At 41.2% G+C, this 23,662-nt stretch overlaps 1 protein-coding gene across 3 annotated transcripts in view; it reads right to left on the reverse strand.

Moving 5' to 3' along the window:
• Positions 1 to 23,662, reverse strand: part of LOC135513735 (sickle tail protein homolog) — a 90,587-nt gene that overhangs the window by 61,329 nt on the left and 5,596 nt on the right. The window contains exons 1-2 of one of the 3 annotated variants that reach the window (XM_064936637.1): positions 10,761 to 10,871; positions 5,617 to 5,903 (exon numbers count right to left, since the gene is read on the reverse strand). In XM_064936637.1, the coding sequence (XP_064792709.1) occupies positions 5,617 to 5,903; positions 10,761 to 10,806 (333 nt within the window). In that variant the 5' untranslated portion in view covers positions 10,807 to 10,871. Of the gene's footprint in view, positions 1 to 4,914; positions 5,110 to 5,616; positions 5,904 to 10,760; positions 10,872 to 23,662 lie in introns of those variants that run through there. The other 2 variants (XM_064936630.1, XM_064936646.1) reach the window with 2 other exon arrangements.

Raw genomic sequence — 23,662 nt, forward strand, 5'->3', positions numbered from 1 at the left:
ATTGCTAAATTGTAATTATTTCGCCACCATGGCCTATTTATTGCCTTACCTTCCTTATCTTACCTCATTTGCACACACTGTATATATACCTTTTTTATATTGTGTTATTTCCTGTATGTTTGTTTATTCCATGTGTAACTCTGTTGTTGTTTGTCGCACTGCTTTGCTGCTTTGTTCTCAACTAGCCTACCTGGTAAAAATAAATAAAAATAAAAATAAATTCTGAGGGGAAAACAAAAGTGCCACCTTGTTCTGCTACAAGCCTCTCAGACCAAGATGGGCCGAGCCTGTCAAGAGTGCAATAGAACAAAAACACTTCCAGCTGTGCCCCCGAAACCACTGAATCTATCTATCCATCCAATATGGACCGCATGTGTAGAGCAACAATTGCATACCTCTCCACCATAAGGTAGCACTCCGTCACTGTTCAAGGTGTTACTTGTAGTGAAGGGAGGGAAGAGCACAGCACAGTGAGCCAGATAGGGATGAAAGCAGGGCCAAGCATCAAATGGCCCACTTTGATCTCTAATCACTGACAGATGCATGGGCAGAGACCAGACCATGGTTCCTCTGCTTTGGTGGGATGCCAGGTCTTTGAAAGCATTGGCAAATGTTTCATCCTCAACTCCTACCTTGCTGCAGAACATTAGAATGATCACACTGGGTAACAGGTAGATGGATGAGCATTTAACTAACACAGCAACATGGACTTCACCACATAAGAAGAGTAGACTCTGGTTTCACTGCTACTAAAGTCATTGAAATCATTCCATTACAAAAATGTGAAGCATTTTATAACAATTGTACACATTTTATAGCAACTCTATATATATGTACAGTTGAAGTCAGAAATGTACATACACCTTAGACAAATACATTTACACTCAGTGTCTCACAAATCCTGACATTTAATCCTATTAAGAATTCCCTGAGCTAGGTCAGTTAGGATCACCACTATTTTAAGAATGTGAAATGTCAGAATAATAGTAGAGAGAATTAATTATTTCAGCTTGTATTTCTTTCCTCACATTCCCAGTGGTTCAGAAGTTTACATACACTCAATTAGTATTTGGTAGCATTGCCTTTAAATTGTTTAACTTGGGTCAAATGTTTCAGGTAGCATTCCACTAGCTTCCAATAACAACAAGTTGGGTGAATTGTGGCCCATTCCTCCTGACAGGGCTGGTGTAACTGAATCAGGTTTTTAGGCCTCCTTGCTCGCAAATGCTTTTCAGTTCTGCCCACAAATTTTCTATGGGATCGAGGTCAGGGCTTTGTGATGGCCACTCCAATACCTTGACTTTGTTGTCCTTAAGCCATTTTGCCACAACTTGAGGTATGCTTCGGGTCATTGTCCATTTGGAAGACCCATTTACAACCAGCTTTAACTTCCTAACTGATGTCTTGAGATGTTGCTTCAATATATCCACATAATCTTCCCTTCCTCATGATGCCATCTATTTTGCGAAGTGCACCAGTCCCTCCTGCAGCAAAACACCCCCACAACATGATGCTGCCACCCCTGTGCTTCACGGTTGGGACGTTGTTCTGCGGCTTGCAAGCCCCCCCCTTTTTCCTCCAAACTTAACAATGGTCATTATGGCCAAACAGTTCTACTTTTGCTTCATCTGACCAGAGGACATTTCTCCAAAAACTACGATCTTTGTCCTCATGTGCAGTTGCAAACCGTAGTCTGGCTTTTTATGGCGGTTTTGGAGCAGTGGCTTCTTCCTTGCTGGGCGACCTTTCAGGTTATGTCAATATAGGACTCGTTTTACTGTGGAAATAGATACATTTGTACCGGTTTCCTCCAGCATCTTCACAAGGTCCTTTGCTGTTGTCCTGGGATTGTTTTGCACTTTTCGCACCAAAGTACGTTCATCTCTAGGAGACGGAACGCGTCTCCTTCCTGAGCGGTATGACGGCTGTGTGGTCCCATGGAGTTTATACTTGCGTACTGTTGTTTGTACAGATGAGCGTTGTACCTTCAGGTGTTTGGAAATTGCTCCCAAGGATGAACCAGACTTGTGGAGGTCTACAATTTTTTTCTGAGGTTTTGGCTGATTTCTTTGATTTTCCCATGATGTCAAGCAAAGAGGCACTGAGTTTGAAGGTAGGCCTTGAAATACATCCACAGTAGAGGTCGACCAATTAATCGGAATGGCCGATTAATTAGGGCCGATTTCAAGCTTTGATAACAATCAGTAATCTGCATTTGTCACCGATTACATTGCACTCCACGAGGAGACTGCGTGGCAGACTACCTGTTACACGAGTGCAACAAGAAGCCAAGGTAAGTTGCTAGCTAGCATTAAACTTATCTTATAAAAAACAATCAATCTTAACATAATCACTCGTTAACTACACATGGTTGACGATATTACTAGTTTATCTAGCTTGTCCTGCGTTGCATATAATCGATGCGGTGCCTGTTATTTTCTCATCGAATCACAGCCTACTTTGCCAAACGGGTGATGATTTAACAAGCACATTCGCAAAAAAACACTGTCGTTGCACCAATGTGTACCTAACCATAAACATCAATGCCTTTCTTTAAAATCAATACACAAGTATATATTTTTAAAACTGTATATTTAGTTAATATTGCCTGCTAACATGAATTGATTTTAACTTGGGAAATTCTGTCACTTCTCTTACGTACCGTGCAAGCAGAGTCAGGGTATATGCAACAGTTTGGGCCGCCTGGCTCGTTGCGAACTTTGTGAAGACCATTTCTTCCTAACAAAGACCGTAATTATTTTGCCAGAATTGTACATAATTATGACATAACATTGAAGGTTGTGCAATGTAACAGCAGTATTTAGACTTAGGGATGCCACCCGTTAGATAAAATACGGAACGGTTCTGTATTTCAAATAAACGTTTTGTTTTCGAAATGATAGTTTCCGGATTCGACCATATTAATGACCTAAGGCTCGTATTTCTGTGTGTTATCATGTTATAATTAAGTCTATGATTTGATATTTGACAGAACAGTCTGACTGAGCAGTGGTAAGCAGCAGCAGGCTCGTAAGCATTCATTCAAACAGCACTTTCGTGCATTTGCCAGCAGCTCTTCGTTGTGCTTCAAGCATTGAGCTGTTCATGACTTCAAGCCTATCAACTCCCGAGATTAGGCTGGTGTAACCGATGTGAAATGACTAGCTAGTTAGCGGGGAGCGCGCTAATAGCGTTTCAAACGTCACTCACTCTGAGACTTGGAGTAGTTGTTCTACTTGCACTGCAAGGGCCGTGGCTTTTGTGGAGCGATGGGTAACGATGCTTCGAGGGTGGCTGTTGTCGATGTGTTCCTGGTTCAAGCCCAGTTAGGGGCGAGGAGAGGGACGGAAGCTATACTGTTACACTGGCAATACTAAAGTGCCTATAAGAACATCCAATAGTGAAAGGTATATGAAATACAAATGGTATAGAGAGAAAGTCCTATAATTCCTATAATAACTACAACCTAAAACCTCTTACCTGGGAATATTGAAGACTCATGTTAAAAGGAACCATCAGCTTTCAAATGTTCTCATGTTCTGAGAAAGGAACTTAAACGTTAGCTTTTTTACATGGCACATATTGCACTTTTACTTTCTTCTCCAACCCTTTGCTTTTACATTATTTAAACCAAATTGAACATGTTTCATTATTTATTTGAGGCTAAATTGATTTTATTGATGCATTATATTAATTTAAAATAAGTGTTCATTCAGTATTGTTGTAAATGTCATTATTACAAATAAATAAAAATCGGACGATTAATTGGTATCGGCTCTTTTTGGTCCTCCAGTAATCTGTATCACCGTTGATAAATCATAATCGGTCAACCTCTAATCCACAGGTACACCTCCAATTGACTCAAATGATGTCAATTAGCCTATCAGAAGCTTCTAAAGCCATGACATCATTTTCTGGAATTTTCCAAGCTGTTTAAAGGCAGTCAACTTAGTGTATGTAAACTTCTGACCCACTGGAATTGTAATAGTGAAGTGATAAGTGAAATAATCTGTCTGTAAACAATTGTTGAAAAAATTACTTGTGCCATGCACAAAGTAGATGTCCTAACCGACTTGCCAAAACTATAGTTTGTTAACAACCTAAGTGTATGTAAACTTCTGACTTCAACTATATATATAAACCTATTCATCTATAAATACCAATAGGAAAATGGTATCTGTAGACCTAGACTATTCCCCTCATTTAAAGGGATAGTTAACCCAAATTACAAAATTATACATTGGTTTCCCTACCCTGTAAGCAGTCTATGGACAAGGTATGACAACAATACATGCGTTGGTTTCGTTTCCCTGGAACTGTTCCCAAATGCTAATGTTTTAGCTTTGTGGGCTTTGTGGCACAAATACCCAAGTCACGGTAGGTAACATTTTTGATACTTTTGGTTTATTTGGACATGAGGATGTAGAAAATGTCTAATATCTTACCATAACTTGAATGTAAGTTGTGCCACAAATGCTAAAACGTTGGCATTTTGAAACAGTGACTGGGAAATAAAACCAAAGCATAGATTGCTATCATACATACCTGGTCCATAGACAGCTCACATGGTCATTTGGTTGAACTATCCCTTTAAGAAAAAATACCAAATGAACGCAAATAGACATTGATGTAGTTGGAGTGTAGGCGCCAGACTAAATTGAAATGAAAAAAAAACATACGTAAAAATAAATGTATATACTGGTAGCATAGGTTACACTGACTGGAAAGTATGCAGGGCAGGTTATTGCGTATATCTGCTATTCTTATATCGGTTTATCTGCAAACTACCAACAAGTTATCACTACTGTACAAGCATCTGCGCTACACCAATACCAATAGAATACTGTAATTGCACAACTGGAGGTAAACTAGGTAAAGTAGTCTAATGTAGGCCTACTTTCAACGATAGTTTACCTGAACGTAGCCTAAATATCAAAACCTCAATCCGAGGGTAAGCGTGCGTTGCATGAGTCCTGCTCAATTCGGAGTAAACGGGTTTCTTTCGCAATGACTGCAACAAGACGACGTTCGCTTGTAAAATGAGCTTTCCTCGAGGTGACAGGTGTGGCCATGGAAATGGCCACCTAGCCCAAATGCGGGTCTGGATTTACCTGTCTAACTTGTAGAACAGTCACAGTTTATTTTTCCACATGGCCACTTCTAGCATCAGCGCGCGCACGGCACCACCCCCCTGGCGAGGCGGCACCGCTATTTCAGGTAGGCTGGACTAAACAGTAAGCTTATACTGAAATTGTTCCATACTTTATTCTGTTTTACTGGAAATTCTTATTGACATCTCTATTTCCATCATTTACGTTAGGCTACACTCCAGGCCAGGCACACCTGACACCACACAATAGTATCTAATTAACGTATTGCATATGTATTGATGAAACACCATGTATTGAATTTAAAAAAAAAGAAAGAATATGTTCTACATTCATGAAATTCTTCAATTCAAGGCATAGTGAGACAAATGTGTCATATGTGCTTTGAAATCCTTATACAGTAGCTGATATACTCACACCAATACAATAACAACACAAGCCTACAGTGTATATCATGCCATTATGCAGGGAATCAGTACCAACCAATTAAAAAAGGGTTCCCGCTTACATGGTCTCTGAGGCGGTCCTGGTGGCCCATGATGACAGCAGCATGGTGAGGATACCTCTGCTTCAGGTGCTCCAGGAACACCTCTTTCTTCCTCTCTACGTCAGCGTGCTGCATGGTCAGGGGGTCTCTGGCACTGTGGGGCCCTTGCCCTCCGATGGTGTACCTCCTGGGGACTGTGCTGGGGGAACGTGGCTCAGAGTGGTGGTTCTGGTTCTCTACAGTCTGCTGCCTGTGGAAACGCTCTACATCCTCAGGTGATGAGTCTCTCTGGTTGTTGTTTCCTAACTCTATTAGTAAAACAGATATAAAAGAGAATCATATATTACACTATAATAATACAACAGATATAAAAGAGAATCATATATTACATTATAATAATACAACAGACATAAAAGAGAATCATATATTACGTTATCGGGATTCAAACACACCAAAGAAATTATGTTGTTATGAAGTAAAACACAACCACAACTCTTACATGAGGGTGTTAACTGTTTATCAGTTGAAGGCATTCAGTTGTACAACTGACTAGGTATCCCACTTTCCTTTCCTTTCCTTGTTTACCATGACACGCAAACATCCAAAGACAAGACCGTGCATGATGTGTACAACAGTATTTCATGTGATGAGTAATCATAGCTGTCTGTTTCATGAACCTTCAGAAAGTAGTTTTGCCTTTAAGAGTTCCATGGATGGCAATCTGTGCTGCACTCATATTCCTAGCACACAATGACTACCTCAAGCTTGTTACTATACAAAGTTGTTGGATAATACTTTTTTTGTACTATTATTTTTTTAAACATTTATTTAACTAGGCAAGTCAGTTAAGAACAAATTATTATTTTACAATGACGGCCTACCCCAGTCAAGCCATCCTCTAACCCGGATGACGCTGGGCCAATTGTGCACCGTCCTATGGGACTCCCAATCACGGCCGGTTGTTATACAGTCCGGGATAGAACCAGGGTCTGTAGAGACGCCTCGGGCACTGAAATGCAGTGCCTTAGACCGCTGTGCCACTCGGGAGCAAATGGATGCATTTGCAGTTTGATTTTGTTTGTGTTTCAGATTATTTTGTGCCCAATAGAAATGAATGGTAAATAATTTGTCACTATTATTGTAAATAAGAATAGAATATGTTTCTAAACACTTCTATATTAATGTGGATGCTACCATGATAACGGATAGTCCTGAATGAATCATGAATAATGATGAGTGAGAAAGTTAGAGGGTCAAAGATCATACCCACAAGACATGCTATCCTCTCACCATCACCAATAACAGGGGAGGTTAGCATGTCTTGGGGGTATGATCTCTCACTCAAAATTCACGATTCATTCAGGATTATCTGTAATCCTTGTCAATCATTTTGACCCCTACCCTTTTGAGAGAGAAAAATATTACTTGTTAAACAACATTTCTTTCTCTGAGCAATTGTATTAGTATAAAAAACATTTTTAAAAAGCTCAGTATTTGAATGATTTATTTTATACAGTAATTATTGCTAGTGTTTATTAAGGGTGCCAATCGTTTTAGGACCCCTCTGTATGTTACCTAAATTAACACCTACAACATGAACCCAGAGGGTGAACAACACACAACTCAAAATATTTAAACAAACTGAAACAGGCATGTGCCTTACTTTTACTATGCTATAGATACAGCATAGAAATGTGGATCAAAAAAGCAAGAATCCAACCTTGTATGGCTTAAGAATGATAAGGCCACCATGGAGTTTGCTTTTGAAAAGGGTGGTATCGCCTAAGCATCTTGAATATGAAGGCTTAGACCCTCAAAGCAGGCAGACCAAATGAGAGAGAAGTTCTAATCCTCTGTATTCATTATATCTATCACATAGTGCTGATTTAGTCTGGAGTCAGACTGTCTGTAGTCTTGTTGGGGGAGATTTAGGCCTACTTTATCTCTTGGACTTTCATCACACGATTGTGTGGTGATATACGTGCCTACTGTATGAATACACAGTACAGAGCTTCATATTAGAACAAATGCGTAGATTTTCAAACACGTAGACAAAATTATTATGATATTTAAAATGCTTTACATGCTTTACTCAGAGCATGCACAAGCCGTGTTTACTTCATCTTGACTAATGACTGATGTCCACATTGTTGAGTAGCATTTTGCACAACTTCAGGCAAAGAATGACGCAACACATCTTGTTGACATTTTAAGTGGACCTAAAGGTATGCCTTTTTGGTTAAGCAGAAAATGACTTTTAGAATTATGCTGGAAGGGCGGTATGTGTGGGGGGGTTGTGTCACGGGAAACGAATGGCATCAACACAAAGCTGCAGTTTTGTAAGAACGCATCTGTTGTAGTATAATTACAAATCCTGTATAGGAAAGAATTCAATGCTGGGACAATGCATCATCAAGAGAAGTCTCTTATAGGTTATGGTCAACATAGATGTGCTTCCTGCTCAGAACAATGCCTATCCCACGAGGAAGCCATCCCACGTTGGTTAAGGGTCTGCTGGAAAAACAGACTCCCATCTGCATGTGTTGTTTGTCTGGAAGATGATTGCTATCTCTTCAATCTAACAGCGGCAGGCCTAAAGCAGTAATCAGCCAAAGACTTGAGCAAGTCCCCTCACCTATTAAGCTTTTAAACAGAGTGGATACAAGCAGGACACCTCAGAGGATATCCTCAACCCCACACCTTGAATATACCAGGGAACTGTTATGAGATGTTTTCCACTTACGGCATGGAGGACAAATCCATGTAACACAACATGTAAAGTGTTGGTCCCATGTTTCTTGAGCTGAAATAAAATATCCCATAAATGTTCCATATGCACAAAAAGCTTATTTCTCTCAAATTTTGAGTACAAATTTGTTTACATCCCTGTTAGTGAGCATTTCTCCTTTGCTAAAATAATCCAGCCACCTGACAGGTGTGGCATATCAAGAAGCGGATCATTACACAGGTGCACCTTGTGCTGAGGACAATAAAAGACCACTCTAAAATGTGCAGTTTTGTCACACAACACACTGCCACATATGTCTCAAGTTTTGAGGGAGCGAACAATTGGCATGCTGACTGCAGGAATGTCCACCAGAGCTATTGCCAGAGAATTTAATGTTCATTTCTCTACCAGAAACCACCTCCAATGTCATTTTAGAGAATTTGCTAGTACGTACAACCAGCCTCACATCCACAGACCATGTGTACGGCATTGTGTGGGGGCGAGCGGTTTGCTGATGTCAACGTTGTGAACAGAGTGCCCCATGGTGGCAGTGGGGTTATGGTATGGGCAGGCATAAGCTACGGACAACAAACACAATTGCATTATATTGATGGCAATTTGAATGCACAGAGTGACTGTGACAAGATCCTGAGGCCCATTGTTGTGCCAGTCATCCGCCGCCATCACCGAATGTTTCAGCATGATAATGCACGGCTCCATGTCACAAGGATCTGTACACAATTCCTGGAAGCTGAAAATGTCCCAGTTCTTCCATGGCCTGCATACTCACCAGACATGTCACCCATTAAGCATGTTTGGGATGCTCTGGATAAATGTGTACGACAGTGTATTCCAGTTCACACCAATACCCAGCAACTTCGCACAGCCATTGAAGAGGAGTGGGAAAACATTCCACAGGCCACAATCAACAGCCTGATCAACTCTATGTGAAGGAAATGTGTCGCACTAAATGTGGCAAATGGTGGTCACACCAGATACTGACTGATTTTCTGATCCACACCCCTACTTTTTTTAAAGGTATTTGTGACCAACAGATACATATCTATATTCCCAGTCATGGAAAATCCATAGATGAAGGCCTAATGAATTCATTTAAATTGACCAATTTCCTTATATGAAATGTAACTCAGTAAAATCTTGTTGTTGCATGTTGCGTTTATATTTTTGTTCAGTGTACGTCAAAGGGTGTGAAACACACTGAGGTCAAAGAAGGTCCTACTACAGTCCAGAGGAAAGCTGGGCTTGTAACCAGAATATAGCAAATTCAGGTCCTCTCTGTATCATATCCCAACCCATCCAGTTGGATATAAAATGAAGCAAATGTGTGAGTTTAAATCAGCAAGACTACCTCTGCTTTTATACTCTGGTTATAAAGGAAGAGAGCATGAGGCATGCTACCAGGAAACAAAGACAGAAAGCAGAGATTGTAGGCAGGTCACAGGCCCATGTATGAGTCTCAGTTGTAGTCAAGCTGGACTATTTATCTTCCTGGAATTAGGCAAGAGGAGCCTAGGGAGAGAAGGAACTCATTCTGGCATGTGCAATGTGCTGTGAAGCCTCCTCGGGAGGGGGGTGGGGATGGGCAGGCAGGGATGTACACAGCTGTTGAGAATTTCCCCAGTGCTTCAATCTTGGCTATGAAACATGTTTTTGTTGATTTATCTGAACCAGTTAAAGAGACAGGACTATTTTGTTTTCTGTTGTATCATTTGAGTGCACAGTGGTTCCTTAACCTGAAATAGACTCTGGGTCAGGAGCTTATGATGAACTGTAGGTCTGGGTTACAAAGCAGAATTACATATGCCTAACTGTAGTGTCAGATTATATTCCGCTATGTGTAGACTTTCTGTATCATATTTTGTTTCTTCAACCAGCCGCACATCGAAGTAACATACAGTATAACACCATGTGAGCGAGACCTACAGTTCATCATAAGCTCCTATGTAGGCATACTTGTCAGTACATCTGCTTAGTGTTGTAAGACTTCTCTGCATGTCAAAGTTTCAGACTAATTGATGAGCTTCCAAGGAATGGGCTTAATCCATCTATGTAATAGAGTTTCTAAATACAGTAATACCGCTCGGGAACCTTGTCCTCCCTCTTGTCTTTTATCCTGCTTTAAATATTTAAGCTTAGCGTTCCCCACTTGACTGAGTGTTTAATTAAGATAAAACTGGGTATTAGTTGGCTAATACAAGGAATATTATTCAAGTGTCTCTCTTACTACAACCTCTGACTGCTGCTTTAGTCCAGGTTCAGTTTATTGGTGATTCCTCAATGACACCTTGGATCATTATTCACTAACATGACAGTCACAGTATCCAAACGCATCCACCAGAGGAATACTGCAAAGACCACAGAGACAAAAATCAACAGATAAACATTTAGTCTTTACTTAGATTACATTATGCCTTACCTCTTCTCCCTCTCCAGTGAGTATGCCGTATGTACTGATATTCCATTACTTTGTATGCTATTCCCTTAAACACTATGAATTCTGCATTGACAGTGCAGACAGTGTTCAGGTCTTTCTGTAGTGCAAGGTTATACGTGGAAAGTTATGGTCAAAACCAACGTGTGTGTGTGTGTGTGTGTGTGTGTGTGTGTGTGTGTGTGTGTGTGTGTGTGTGTGTGTGTGTGTGTGTGTGTGTGTGTGTGTGTGTGTGTGTTCCTGAGGAAGCTCCATTGTAAAGCTGTCCTCACTTTTTCCAAACACCCTGTTTTCCAGCCTATGAGTGCATGTTGGGAATACATGGCATAACAAATTAATGAACAAATACATATCTTTACAACATAAGTTCCAGATGGTCAAAGGTTTAACATATATACCTTTATAATAAAAATGTAATGTCTAATTTTTTTTCTTCATAATAATATAAAAAAAAGTTTGACATCATTAGTCTGTTCTTTTTGGTGATTTTTGCCTTCATCACCTCAACCTCTCCCACTGTTCCCTCTTCACACAGCTGGACTCTGAGGTCAAGGTCACAGTCATGGTCGTCAAACTGGAAACCCCACCAATAGTTTCCTTCATGAAAACTTGAAAATAACTACTATTTGGTTCTATTGTACAAATCAGCATTCATTTTCTATCAGAAGTGAACCTGCAAACCAAGGCCATGCAAACAAGCATAGGAAAATAGACTAATTCCACAGCAAAGAGTAATGTTTTGTTGTTGTACTTAAATTCATCAGGCTTTGACGTTAGATGTTAGTAAGTGGACTAAAATGTGTCACATTTAGTATTTGAGCTGTCATAAGAACAGAACAAAATTATACAGAACAAAAATATAATTTCCTCTCAATACAGTTTGAACTCCATGCATTCGATTTTCACTGTTGGGTAAACCTAAGACACTCACGGTGGGCTGTATCAACACTCATTTTAAATGTTCTGTTGGGCATTGTTGATATTGTACATGGAGAAAAGCCCTGAAACTGTAGTTTCACGTAATTGCATACAAGTAATGCTCTTGCATAGTGTAGTGGTGTATATAAAGTGCTTCGAAAAGTATTCAGACCCCTTGACTTTTTCCACATTGTGTTACGTTACAGCCTTATTCTAAAACTGATTACATTGTTTTCCCCCCACATCAATCTACTCACAATACCTCATAATGACAAAGCAAAAACAACAACATTTTTTAGACATTTTTCCAAATGTATTAAAAATTAAAAACAGAAATATCACATTTACATAGGTATTCAGACCCTTTACTCAGTACTTTGTTAAAGCACCTTTGGCAGCGATTACAGCGTGGAGTCTTCTTGGGTATGATGCTACAAGCTTGGCACACCTGTATTTGGGGAGTTTATCTCATTCTTCTCTGCAGATCCTCTCAAGCTCTGTCAGGTTGGATGGGGAGCGTAGCTGCACAGCTATTTTCAGGTCTCTCCAGAGATGTTAGATCGGGTTCAAGTCCGGGCTCTGGCTGGGCCACTCAAGGACATTCAGAGACTTGTCCCGAAGCCACCCCTGCATTGTCTTGGCTATGTGCTTAGGGTCGTTGTCCTGTTGGAAGGTGAAGCTTCGCCCCAGTCTGAGTTCCTGAGTGCTCTGGAGCAGGTTTTCATCAAGGATCTCTCTGTACTTTGATCCTCGATCCCTCGATCCTGACTAGTCTCCCAGTCCCTGCTGCTGCTGCCACAACCATGCTTCGCCGTAGGGATGGTGCCAGGTTTCCTCCAGATGTGACACTTGGCATTCAGGCCAAAGAATTCAATATTGGTTTCAACAGACCAGAGAATGTTGTTTCTCATGGTCTGAGAGACCTTTAGGTGCCTTTTGGCAAACTCCAAGTGGGCTGTCATGTGCCTTTTACTGAAGTGTGTCTTCCATCTGGCCACTCTACCATAAAGGCCTGATTGGTGGAGTGTTGCAGAGATGTTTGTCCTACTGGAAGGTTCTCCCATCTCCACAGAAGAACTCTGGAGCTCTGTCAGAGTGACCATCAGGTTCTTGGTCACCTCCCTGACCAAGGCCCTTCTCCCCCGATTGCTCAGTTTGGCAGGGTGGCCAGCTCTAGGAAGAGTCTTGGTGGTTCTAAACTTCTTCCATTTAAGAATGATGGAGGCCACTGTGTTCTTTGTGACCTTCAATGGTACCCTTCCTCAGATCTGTGCCACGACACAATCCTGTCTCAGCGCTCTATGGACAATTCCTTCGGCCTCATGGCTTGGTTTTTGCTCTGACATGCACTGTCAACTGTGGGACCTTATATAGACAGGTGTATGCCTTTCCAAATCATGTCCAATCAATTGCATTTACCACAGGTAGACTCCAGTCAAGTTGGAGAAACATCTCAAGGATGATCAATAGAAACAGGATGGACCTGAGCTCAATTTTGAGTCTCATAGTAAAGGATCTGAATACTTACAGTGGGGCAAAAAAGTATTTAGTCAGCCACCAATTGTGCAAGTTCTCACACTTAAAAAGATGAGAGAGGCCTGTAATTTTCACCATAGGTACACTTCAACTATGGCAGACAAAATGAGGGGAAAAAATCCAGAAAATCACATTGTAGGATTTTTTATGAATTTATTTGCAAATTATGGTGGAAAATAAGTATTTGGTCACCTACAAACAAGCAAGATTTCTGGCTCTCACAGACCTGTAACTTCTTCTTTAAGAGGCTCCTCTGTCCTCCACTCGTTACCTGTATTAATGGCACCTGTTTGAACTTGTTATCAGTATAAAAGACGCCTGTCCACAACCTCAAACAGTCACACTCCAAACTCCACTATGGCCAAGACCAAAGAGCTGTCAAAGGACACCAGAAACAAAATTGTAGACCTGCACCAGGCTGGGAAGACTGAATCTGCAATAGGTAAGCAGCTTGGTTTGAAGAAATCAACTGTGGGAGCAATTATTAGGAAATGGAAGACATACAAGACCACTGATAATCTCCCTCGATCTGGGGCCCCACGCAAGATCTCACCCCGTGGGGTCAAAATGATCACAAGAACGGTGAGCAAAAATCCCAGAACCACACGGGGGACCTAGTGAATGACCTGCAGAGAGCTGGGACCAAAGTAACAAAGCCTACCATCAGTAACACACCACGCCGCCAGGGACTCAAATCCTGCAGTGCCAGACGTGTCCCCCTGCTTAAGCCAGTACATGTCCAGGCCCGTCTGAAGTTTGCTAGAGAGCATTTGGATGATCCAGAAGAAGATTGGGAGAATGTCATATGGTCAGATGAAACCGAAATATAACTTTTTGGTAAAAACTCGTCGTGTTTGGAGGACAAAGAATGCTGAGTTGCAAAGAACACCATACCTACTGTGAAGCATGGGGGTGGAAACATCATGCTTTGCGGCTGTTTTTCTGCAAAGGGACCAGGACGACTGATACGTGTAAAGGAAAGAATGAATGGGGCCATGTATTGTGAGATTTTGAGTGAAAACCTCCTTCCATCAGCAAGAGCATTGAAGATGAAACGTGGCTGGGTCTTTCAGCATGACAACGATCCCAAACACACTGCTCGGGCAACAAAGGAGTGGCTTCATAAGAAGCATTTCAAGGTCCTGGAATGGCCTAGCCAGTCTCCAGATCTCAACCCCATAGAAAATGTTTGGAGGGAGTTGAAAGTCTGTGTTCCCCAGCAACAGCCCCAAAACATCACTGTTCTAGAGGAGATCTGCATGGAGGAATGGGCCAAAATACCAGCAACAGTGTGTGAAAACCTTGTGAAAACGTTTGACCTCTGTCATTGACAACAAAGGGTATATAACAAAGTATTGAGATAAACTTTTGTTATTGACCAAATACTTATTTTCCACCATAATTTGCAAAAAAATTCATAAAAAATCCTACAACATGATTTTCTGGATTTTTTTTCTCATTTTGTCTGTCATAGTTGAAGTGTACATATGATGAAAATTACAGACCTCTCTCATCTTTTTAAGTGGGAGAACTTGCACAATTGGTGGCTGACTAAATACTTTTTTGCCCCACTGTATGTAAATAAGGTATTTTGTTTTTTATTTGTCATAATGGGGGCTTGTGTGTAGATTGTTGAAAAAAAAAATATTTAGTCCATTTTAGAATAAGGCTGTAGCGTAACAAAATCTTGAAAAAGTCAACGGGTCTGAATATTTTCCGAATGCACTGTAAGGGTATACTGCATTAGGCTATTAAATAGCTCAAATTAATATTATCACATCATTATGATGATTGGAAATGTAGCCTACATGTTCATAAAGAATATTTCATTTTCCTTTAGCAGAATATTTCACACGCAGCTATACAGTTTTGTTTTTGCACCCCCCCCCCCCAAAAAAACTGCCAATTTTTAATCAGCAGTTGAATTAATTCAACATGAAAAGCGTGCCAAGTGGATGTGACACTTAAGGTCCACTGTGTGACAGTCCACACAAGTGGATTGAAGAGTGGTGAGAGAGTTAGAGACAGAGAGAGTGAGAGAGAAAGAGAGACGCAAGGGTAGCACTAGATAGAGCCGAGGAGAGGAAAGGAAGCCTAGTCTCGCTCTCTCCTTTTGACAAAGCTGAGCTGATTGATCTAGTTCACTTCTGCCCCGAAGGTGGATCTCTGAGATGCCATGCTGCATTGGTTCACTGACTACACTACACAGCCAGCCATCGAATGCTTCAGCTTCAACTACATATCGGTTTGCACAATGCTGGAAAATGTCATTATGGTTATGAGGAAGATATTTTTCCGGATGGGTTTTTGTGTCCTTATCGCAGAGTAGAGATAACGAGAGAAGAACAACCATGACAATTCGAGGAATTGCATCTCAATGCTGAGAATAAAAAATGTAAGGGTGATGGCACCCTCTATTGGTGGGTCAGATCTTTACTAATTTTGTAAAAGTAACTCTCAATGTCTTTATCATTGACTAGCATGTCATATTCCAGGACAGAAACACAATGAACACTTCACTCACAAAAATATGGACTTCCAAACCAAATACAATACCCCATAATGTCAAAGTGAAATTGTGTTTAGACATTTTTACAAATTAATTAAAAATGAAAAGCTGAAATGTCTTGAGTCAATAAGTATTCAACCACTTTGTTATGGCAAGCCTAAATAAGTTCAGGAGTAACAATTTGCCTAACAAGTCACATAATAAGTTGCATGGATTCACTCTGTGTGCAATTACAGTGTTTAACAGGATTTTTTAATGACTACCTCATCTCTGTACCCTACACATACAATTATCTGTAAGGTCGAGCAATGAATTTCAAATACAGATTCAACCACAAAGACCAGGGAGGTTTTCCAATGCCTTGCAAAGAAGGGCACCCATTGGTAGATGGGTAAAAATGCAAAAAAGCAGAGGTTGAATATCCATCCCTTTGAGCGTGGTGAAGTTATAGGTGTCCTTCCTAACTCAGTTGCTGGAAAGGAAAGAAACCGCTCAGGGATTTCACCATGAGGCCAATGCTGACTTTAAAACAGAGTTTAGTGGCTGTGAAAGGAGAAAACTGAGGATGAATCCACAACATTGTAGTTACTCCACATTACTAACCTAAATGGCAGAATGAAAATAAGGAATCCTGTACAGAGTAAAAATATTCCAAAACATACATTAACTTTATGTCCTGAATACAAAGCATTATGTTTGGCGCAAATCCAACACAACACATTACTGAGTGCCATTCTTCATATTTTCAAGCATGGTGGTGGTTGCATCATATTATGGGTATGCTTGTCATCAGCAAAGACTAGGGAGTTTTTTAGGATTAAAAGAAACGGAATAGAGCTAAGCACAAGCAAAAACCTAGAGGAAAACCAAGTCCAGTCTGCTTGCCAAAAGACCCTGGGTGTAACGATGTACGCTGAAAGTCGGGAAGCAAGGTCAGGCAGTGATAACATTTAATTAAGAAATGAACAAGAAACACAAACAGCGCATCGACATGAAACAGGAACAATGACGACTGGAGAAGAAACCAAAGGGAGTGACATATAAAGGGCAGGTAATCAAGGAGGTGATGGAGTCCAGGTGAGTGTCAATATGTGCCTAACGCTGATGACAGATGTGCGCCCTAATGATAGTTTTATCTAAAAATTATCACTTTTTAAATATTTCACTATTTGTATTTTTATTAAATTTCCTGAGGAGGATGGTCCTTTCCTTCCTCCTCTGAGGAGCTGCCCCTGATGTATGTGTGTGTGGATGTGTGGATGTCTGTGTAGGTATGTGCGTGAGTGAGTGCATGTGTACTAAGGTGCAGAGAGTCAGTGCAGGTGGTCAGTTCAGTTCAAGTGTTCAGAAGTCTGATTGGTTTGTAGATAGAAACTGTCTCTGAGCCTGTTGGTATTAGACCTCGTGTTCCAATACCATCTCTCCAACGCTAAGGGAGTGAACAAGCTTGTAGCTGAGGTGTGTAAGGTCTTTGATGATGCTGCTGGGACTTCCTCAGACACCATTTCAAGTTGGGGCGGCAGCGTAGCCTAGTGGTTAGAGCGTTGGACTAGTAACCAAAAGGTTGCAAGTTCAAATCCGTCGTTCTGCCCCTGAACAGGCAGTTAACCCACTGGGCCGTCATTGAAAATAAGAATTTGTTCTTAACTGACTAGCCTAGTTAAATAAAGGTAAAATATTAAAAAATTAAGTGGATGTCCTCAATTGGTGTTAACACGGCCCCACTGGGCCGTCTTCACCACCGGCTTTAGGGCCTTGCTTTCGTGGATACAGGATGCTCTCGATGGTGCAGCGGTAGTATTGAGAGGACATATTTCTTCAGCTGCCTTAGGAAGCAGAGGCGCTGTTGTTGTTGGTCCATGTGGATGCGGAGGAACTTAAAACTGCTGACTCTCACTTCTGCAGTACTGTTGATGTGGGCATGTTGGACCTCCTCTGCTTCCTGAAGTCAACAATCAATTCCTTTGTTTTGCTGACATTGTCCTGGCACTACAATGCTAGTTCAACTCCTTCTGCAGTCGTGGATGAACAGGGAGTACAGCAGAGGGCTGAGAACACACCCCTGGGGCTGTCTCTTAACACAGAAGTGTTAAGAGACAGTGTGGATGAGGTGTTGTTGCCAATCCTTTCAGCCTGTGGTATGCTCGTCAGGATGTCCAGTATCCAGTTGCAGAGGGTAGTGTCTAGACCCAGGGCACTGAGCTTGGTGACGAACTTGGAGGGAACAATGGTGTTGAATACTGAACTGGGGCCAATCAACAGCATTTTAATGTAGGTGTTCCTCCTGTCCAGATGGGTTAGGGCCATGTAAACAGTGATAGCCTCTCCCATGGATCTGTTTGAGCGGTAGGGAAATTGTAGTCGGTCCAGTGTGCCTGGCATGCTGGCCTTGATGTGGGATGTGACCAGCCTCTCGAAGCACTTCATGATGACAGGGGTGAGTATGGCGGGCCAATAGTCATTTGGGCATGTCACCTTGCTTTTCTTGGACACTTGGACAATGGTGGTCTCCTTGAAGCATGTGGGGATTACAGCCTGGGACAGGGACAGGTTGAAGATGTCCAATTAGTGCACACTCTGACGACGCGGTTAAGGATGCCATCTGGGCCGGCGGCTTTGTGAGTATTCACTCTTTTGAGATTTCAGCCTCGGAGAGCGAAAGCACCTGGTAGTCCGGAGTACCGAGAGATATCCTGGATGGCTCCGTAGTCGGTCTCGAAGCGAGCATAGAATATGTTCATCTGGTAGGGAGGCTTTGGTGGGTAACACATCGAGTTGTCTTTTTGCGTCCCTAATGGATTTGTGGAGCTCGTACCTGCTTGCCTTGTACACGTCATGTCGCGTGCCACTGAGTCATCTGGGCTCATTCTACTGACATTGAATGCTGCAGTACAGGCTCTGGGGTTGGGTTAAATGTGGAAGACAGATTCTGGTTGAATGCATTCAGTTGTGTAACTGACTAGGTATCCTCTTTCCCGTTTCTCAGCATGGTACGGATTTCTCCGTTCATCCAGGGTTTTTGTTTGGGGTATATCCGGATTGTTATTGTGGGTACACCATCATCGACACATTTCCTAATGAATCTTATTAATGGCGATGTACAGTACATTCAGTGTCCAGTTTATTAGGTACACCACCCCGTTCACGAAAATGGTTCGCTCCTACTGACAGTGGGTCATGTGGCTGTGGTTTGCTATTAAAAAAACATGTAGACAGGCATTGAGTCATTCAGGAACTGTTTGACTGAAAGTTAGAATGGGCAAAACGAGTGACCTAAATAGCTTTGAGCGTGGTATGATTGTCGGTGCCAGGCGCGCCAGTTCCAGTATATCAGATGCCTCCTGGTATTTTCACGCACGACAGTATCTAGGATTTACAGAGAAACAAAAAACCTCCAGTCAGTGGCAGTCCTGTAGCTGAAAACAGCATGTTGATGAGAGATCGAAGGAGAATGGCAAGAATCATGCAAGCTAACAGGTGGAACACAAACAGGCGAATACTGGTGCAGTACAACAGTGGTGTGCAGAACAGCACAAATTGTCGGTCCTTGTCACGAAGGGGCTATTGCAGCAGATGACAACACTGGGCTCCACTCCTATCAGCTAAAAACAAGAAGAAGAGGCTCCAGTGGGCACGCGATCGCCAACACTGGACAATTGATTGAGGAGTGGAAAAACATTGCCTGGTCCGACGAATCCCGGTCCCTGTTGCGTCATGATGATAGAAGAGTCCGGATTTGGCAAAAGCAGCATCAGTCCATGGCCTCATCCTGCCTGGTGTCAACGGTACAGGCGGGTGGTGGTGTAATGGTGTGGTGAATGTTTTTCTGGCACACGTTAGGTCCCTTGTTTCCATCCCCCAAATAATTCAGGCTGTTCTGGAGGCAAAGGGGATCTGACCTGGTACTAGATGGGTGTACCTAATAAACTGTCCACTGTTTTGTATATTCCTTAATGTAGGAACTATCTTCCTTTATGTGCAATCAGTGAAAGTATTATGTTTTTCTCTCAATACCAGAAGGATGACACAAGTAAAGTTTAGTCTAGTGCTGTAGGTTGGCTATCTTTGAATGCAGCAGGTAATCATTCTTAAAGGCATTACTTAATATATACTTAATAAAAATATATTTATATACCAATAATGGGGTCAATATTACTAATGGTTTATGTTAAGATTTGTGAAATATTTTAAGCTTTATTTTCATGATATATCACATTGTTCGTCTGCATAATTTAAATATAACATTTGCATGAGACAAAGTCCACTTGATAAATAGTTTTTGCTCTAATATCCTATGATGTGACTGGTGCCAATGACATCTATAGTGCCAAAAACTGGTCTGGTGCAGCCATCTAATGTTGCATTTACTTTATATTCTCACAGCTTCTAAAGACATATACAATATCTTCACATACTAAATTTCATGGCCCCATGTCCATCGATTCAGTTCTTATAGCCCTGGTGAGATATGGTGCTATAGTGGTGTAGTGTGCCCAACTTGGCATATGCGCTAACATGCATCGAAAGGTACAGTGCGTGCATCTATAGGTACTTTTTTCTTAAAACCATTAAATATTGATGTAATGAGTCTAAATACAACATCTTGAGTGAATTTGATGTGTGGTTCATGAGGAGAAAGATGATTGCAGATGATTTTGAGCATTAAAGTTACATATGTAAAAAATTAGTTTTTAATAGTTTCCTTGGTTTTTGAGATATCAACTCCAAATTCAGTGTGGTTCATGCTAGGCACATTCATGATATTAATGACAGGTTTGATAGGCCACTGTGGAGTCGATTTACAATGGTTTAAATGGACATGTTAAAACAGACATGTAACATGGGCCTACATTCCCCCAAAATTGTAATTTGGTCTTGTGTTTCATGATAAGAAGATGGAAGTATTTCTTAGCATATTAGGTTACAGTGCCTTCAGAAAGTTGACTTATTTATTGAAAATGAAATACAGAAATATCTAATTTACATACACTATTTATACAAAACTATGTGGACACCCCTTGAAATGAGTGGATTCCGTTATTTCAGACACACCCATTGCTGACAGGTGTATAAAATCGACCACAGAGCCATGAAATCTCCATAGACAAACATTGGCAGTAGAATGGAAGAGCTCAGTGATTTACAATGTGTCACCGTCATAGGATTCCACCTTCCCAACAAGTCAGTTTGTTAAATGTCTGCCGTGCTAGAGCTGTCCTGGTCAACTGTAAGTGCTGTTATTGTGAAGTGGAACATCTGGGAGCAACAACGGCTCAGCCACGAAGTGGTAGGCCACACAAGCTCACAGAACGGGACTGCCGAGTGCTGAAGTGCGTAAAAATAGTCTTTCCTCTGTTGCAAAACTCACTACTGGGTTCCAAACTGCCTCTGGAAGCAACATCAGCAAAATAACTGTTAGTCGGGAGCTTCATGAAATGGGTTTCCATGGCTGAGCAGCTGCACATAAGCCTAAGATCACCATGCACAATACCAAGCATCGGCTGGAGTGGTGTAAAGCTCGCCACCATTGGACTCAGTGGAAACGTGTTCTCTGGAATAATGAAACCTGCTTCACCATCTGGTAGTGCAACGGACGCATCTGGGTTTGACAGATGCCAGGTGAACGCTACCTGCCTGAATGGAATAATGGTCTGGGGATGTTTTTCATGGTTCAAGCTAGGCCCCTTACATGCTGACCAGACCGGACACGTTGCGTGCGCGGGCATTGCAAAATACATTTCGAAATCCATGTTATTCAATTATTCCACCCACATTGCTCGCACGCGCCAATGACCATCTGCGTTGCCAAGGACTAAAATAGAAGTCATTCCTATTTCTGACGCAGATCGCACTGAAAGTCCTGCCTCTCCCATCTCGTCATTGGTTTATAGAAGCAGGTACCCACGTGCCATCTCCTCATTGGTTATACCCAAGTGGGTGATTGAAAGACAAAATGTTTTGCCGGTCGTCGTGGTAATACTATGAAAGTTTAGATGCCAATCACCATATAAGTTCAAAGATGAAAAAGCCTGGAAGGAGGAGAGATGACTAGAAACGATTCGGTTCGCCATTTTATGTGTGGAGTAATTGTCGGAGTAGAGGACCTTGTGCATTTCAGGTAAAATAACAACTCAATGTTTATATCCCAGGACAAATTAACTAGCAACAGCAAGCTAGCTAAATATGACAAATTAGCTAGCAAGTGCAAGCTAACTAGTTAAATTACCATACATGTTTAATGCTTTTCGACCTGTCCCCAAATTAATGTCATTGGTTCAGAGTTTGTTTTGATATTTTAACCTGCGTGTCGTGATCGCGTTTGGTGTAGGGGGACAAAATAAATGTATGCACGATAGCGCACGATGGCGCACTCGCGCAGCCGGTTTGGGTTCCGTGTTAGAATGTTAAAGTCCTTGAGTGGCACAGCCAAAGCCCAGATTTGAATTCCATTGAAACTCTGTGGAAAGTCTTGAAGATTGCTGTTCACCTCAGCTAACTACCTAACTTAATAGAGCTAGAGAAAATCTGCAAGGAAGAATGGGAGAAAATCCCCAAATCCAGATGTGCAAAGCTGATACAGACATACCCAATAAGACTCAAAGCTGTAATTGCCGCCAAAGGTGCTTCTACAAAGTACTGACTCAGGGGTGTGAATACTTATGTAAATGAGACATTTCTGTATTTAATTTTCAATAAATTTGCAAACATTTCTAAAAACATGTTTTCACTTTGTCATTATGGGGTGTTGTGTGTAGATGGGTGAGAAATCTATTTAATCCATTTTGAATTCAGGCTGTAACTCAACAAAATGTGGAATAAGTCAAGGGCTATGAATACTTCCTGAAGACACTGTGTGGGCTAATATGCATCTACTGGTATAGTGTGGCCATCTTTGAATGCATCATCTTTATTTTCTCAAACTCTTTCATGACTATTGTGATGAGTGCAAAGAGCAAATTTGGAGTTAATCTGACTTTAAGTCTATGAGAAGATTTTTATGATTACTTTAAGCATTAGCGTTCCATAGTCAAAATAGTTTGTTGACTTTTTTATATCAATGCCAAACTTAACATGATTAATCATGGTAATGTCTTTGATGACGCCAAAAAGTTTCAGTGGAGAGGATTTACAAAGGATTTAAATAAACACGTAAAATCTGATTTATCAATAACTCAGGCATCTCTTAATCAATCCCTTAGCTTTTCTCAAACTGCACTGAACAAAAATATAAACTCAACATCAAACAATTACAAAGATTTTACTGAGTTACAGTTCATACAAGGAAATCAGTCAATTGAAATAAATTCATTATTCCCTAATCTATGGATTTCACGACTGGGCAGGAGCGCAGCCATTGGCCTAACCACTTGGGAGCCAAGACCACCCACTGGGGAGCAAGTCCCAGCCAATCGGAATTAGTTTTTCCCTTTATAACAGACAGAACATGTATGCTGTTGTGAGGCCGGTTGGATGCACTGCCAAATTCTCTAAAACAACATTGGAAGTGGCTTATGGTAGAGAAATTAACATTCAATTATCTGGCAACATCTCTGGTGGACATTCTTGCAGTCAGCATGTCAATTGAACACTCCCTCATAACTTGTGACATCTGTGGCTTTGTATTTTGTGACAAAATTCCACATTTTAGAGTGGTCTTTTATTGTCCCCAGCGCAAGGTGCACCTGTGTAATGGTCATGCTGTTTAATCAGCTTCTTGATATGCCACACCTGTCAGGTGGATGGATTATCTTGGCAAAGGAGAAATGCTCACTAACAGGAATGTAAACACATTTGTGCACAACATTTTTGCGAAATAAGCTTTTTGTGTGTATAGAACATTTCTGTAATTTTTTATTTTAGCTCATGAGACATGGGACCAACACTTTACATGTAGCGTTTATATTTTTGTTCAGTATAAGTTAGG

This window comes from Oncorhynchus masou, chromosome 3 (assembly GCF_036934945.1).
Source record: "Oncorhynchus masou masou isolate Uvic2021 chromosome 3, UVic_Omas_1.1, whole genome shotgun sequence".
NCBI lineage: Eukaryota > Metazoa > Chordata > Actinopteri > Salmoniformes > Salmonidae > Oncorhynchus > Oncorhynchus masou.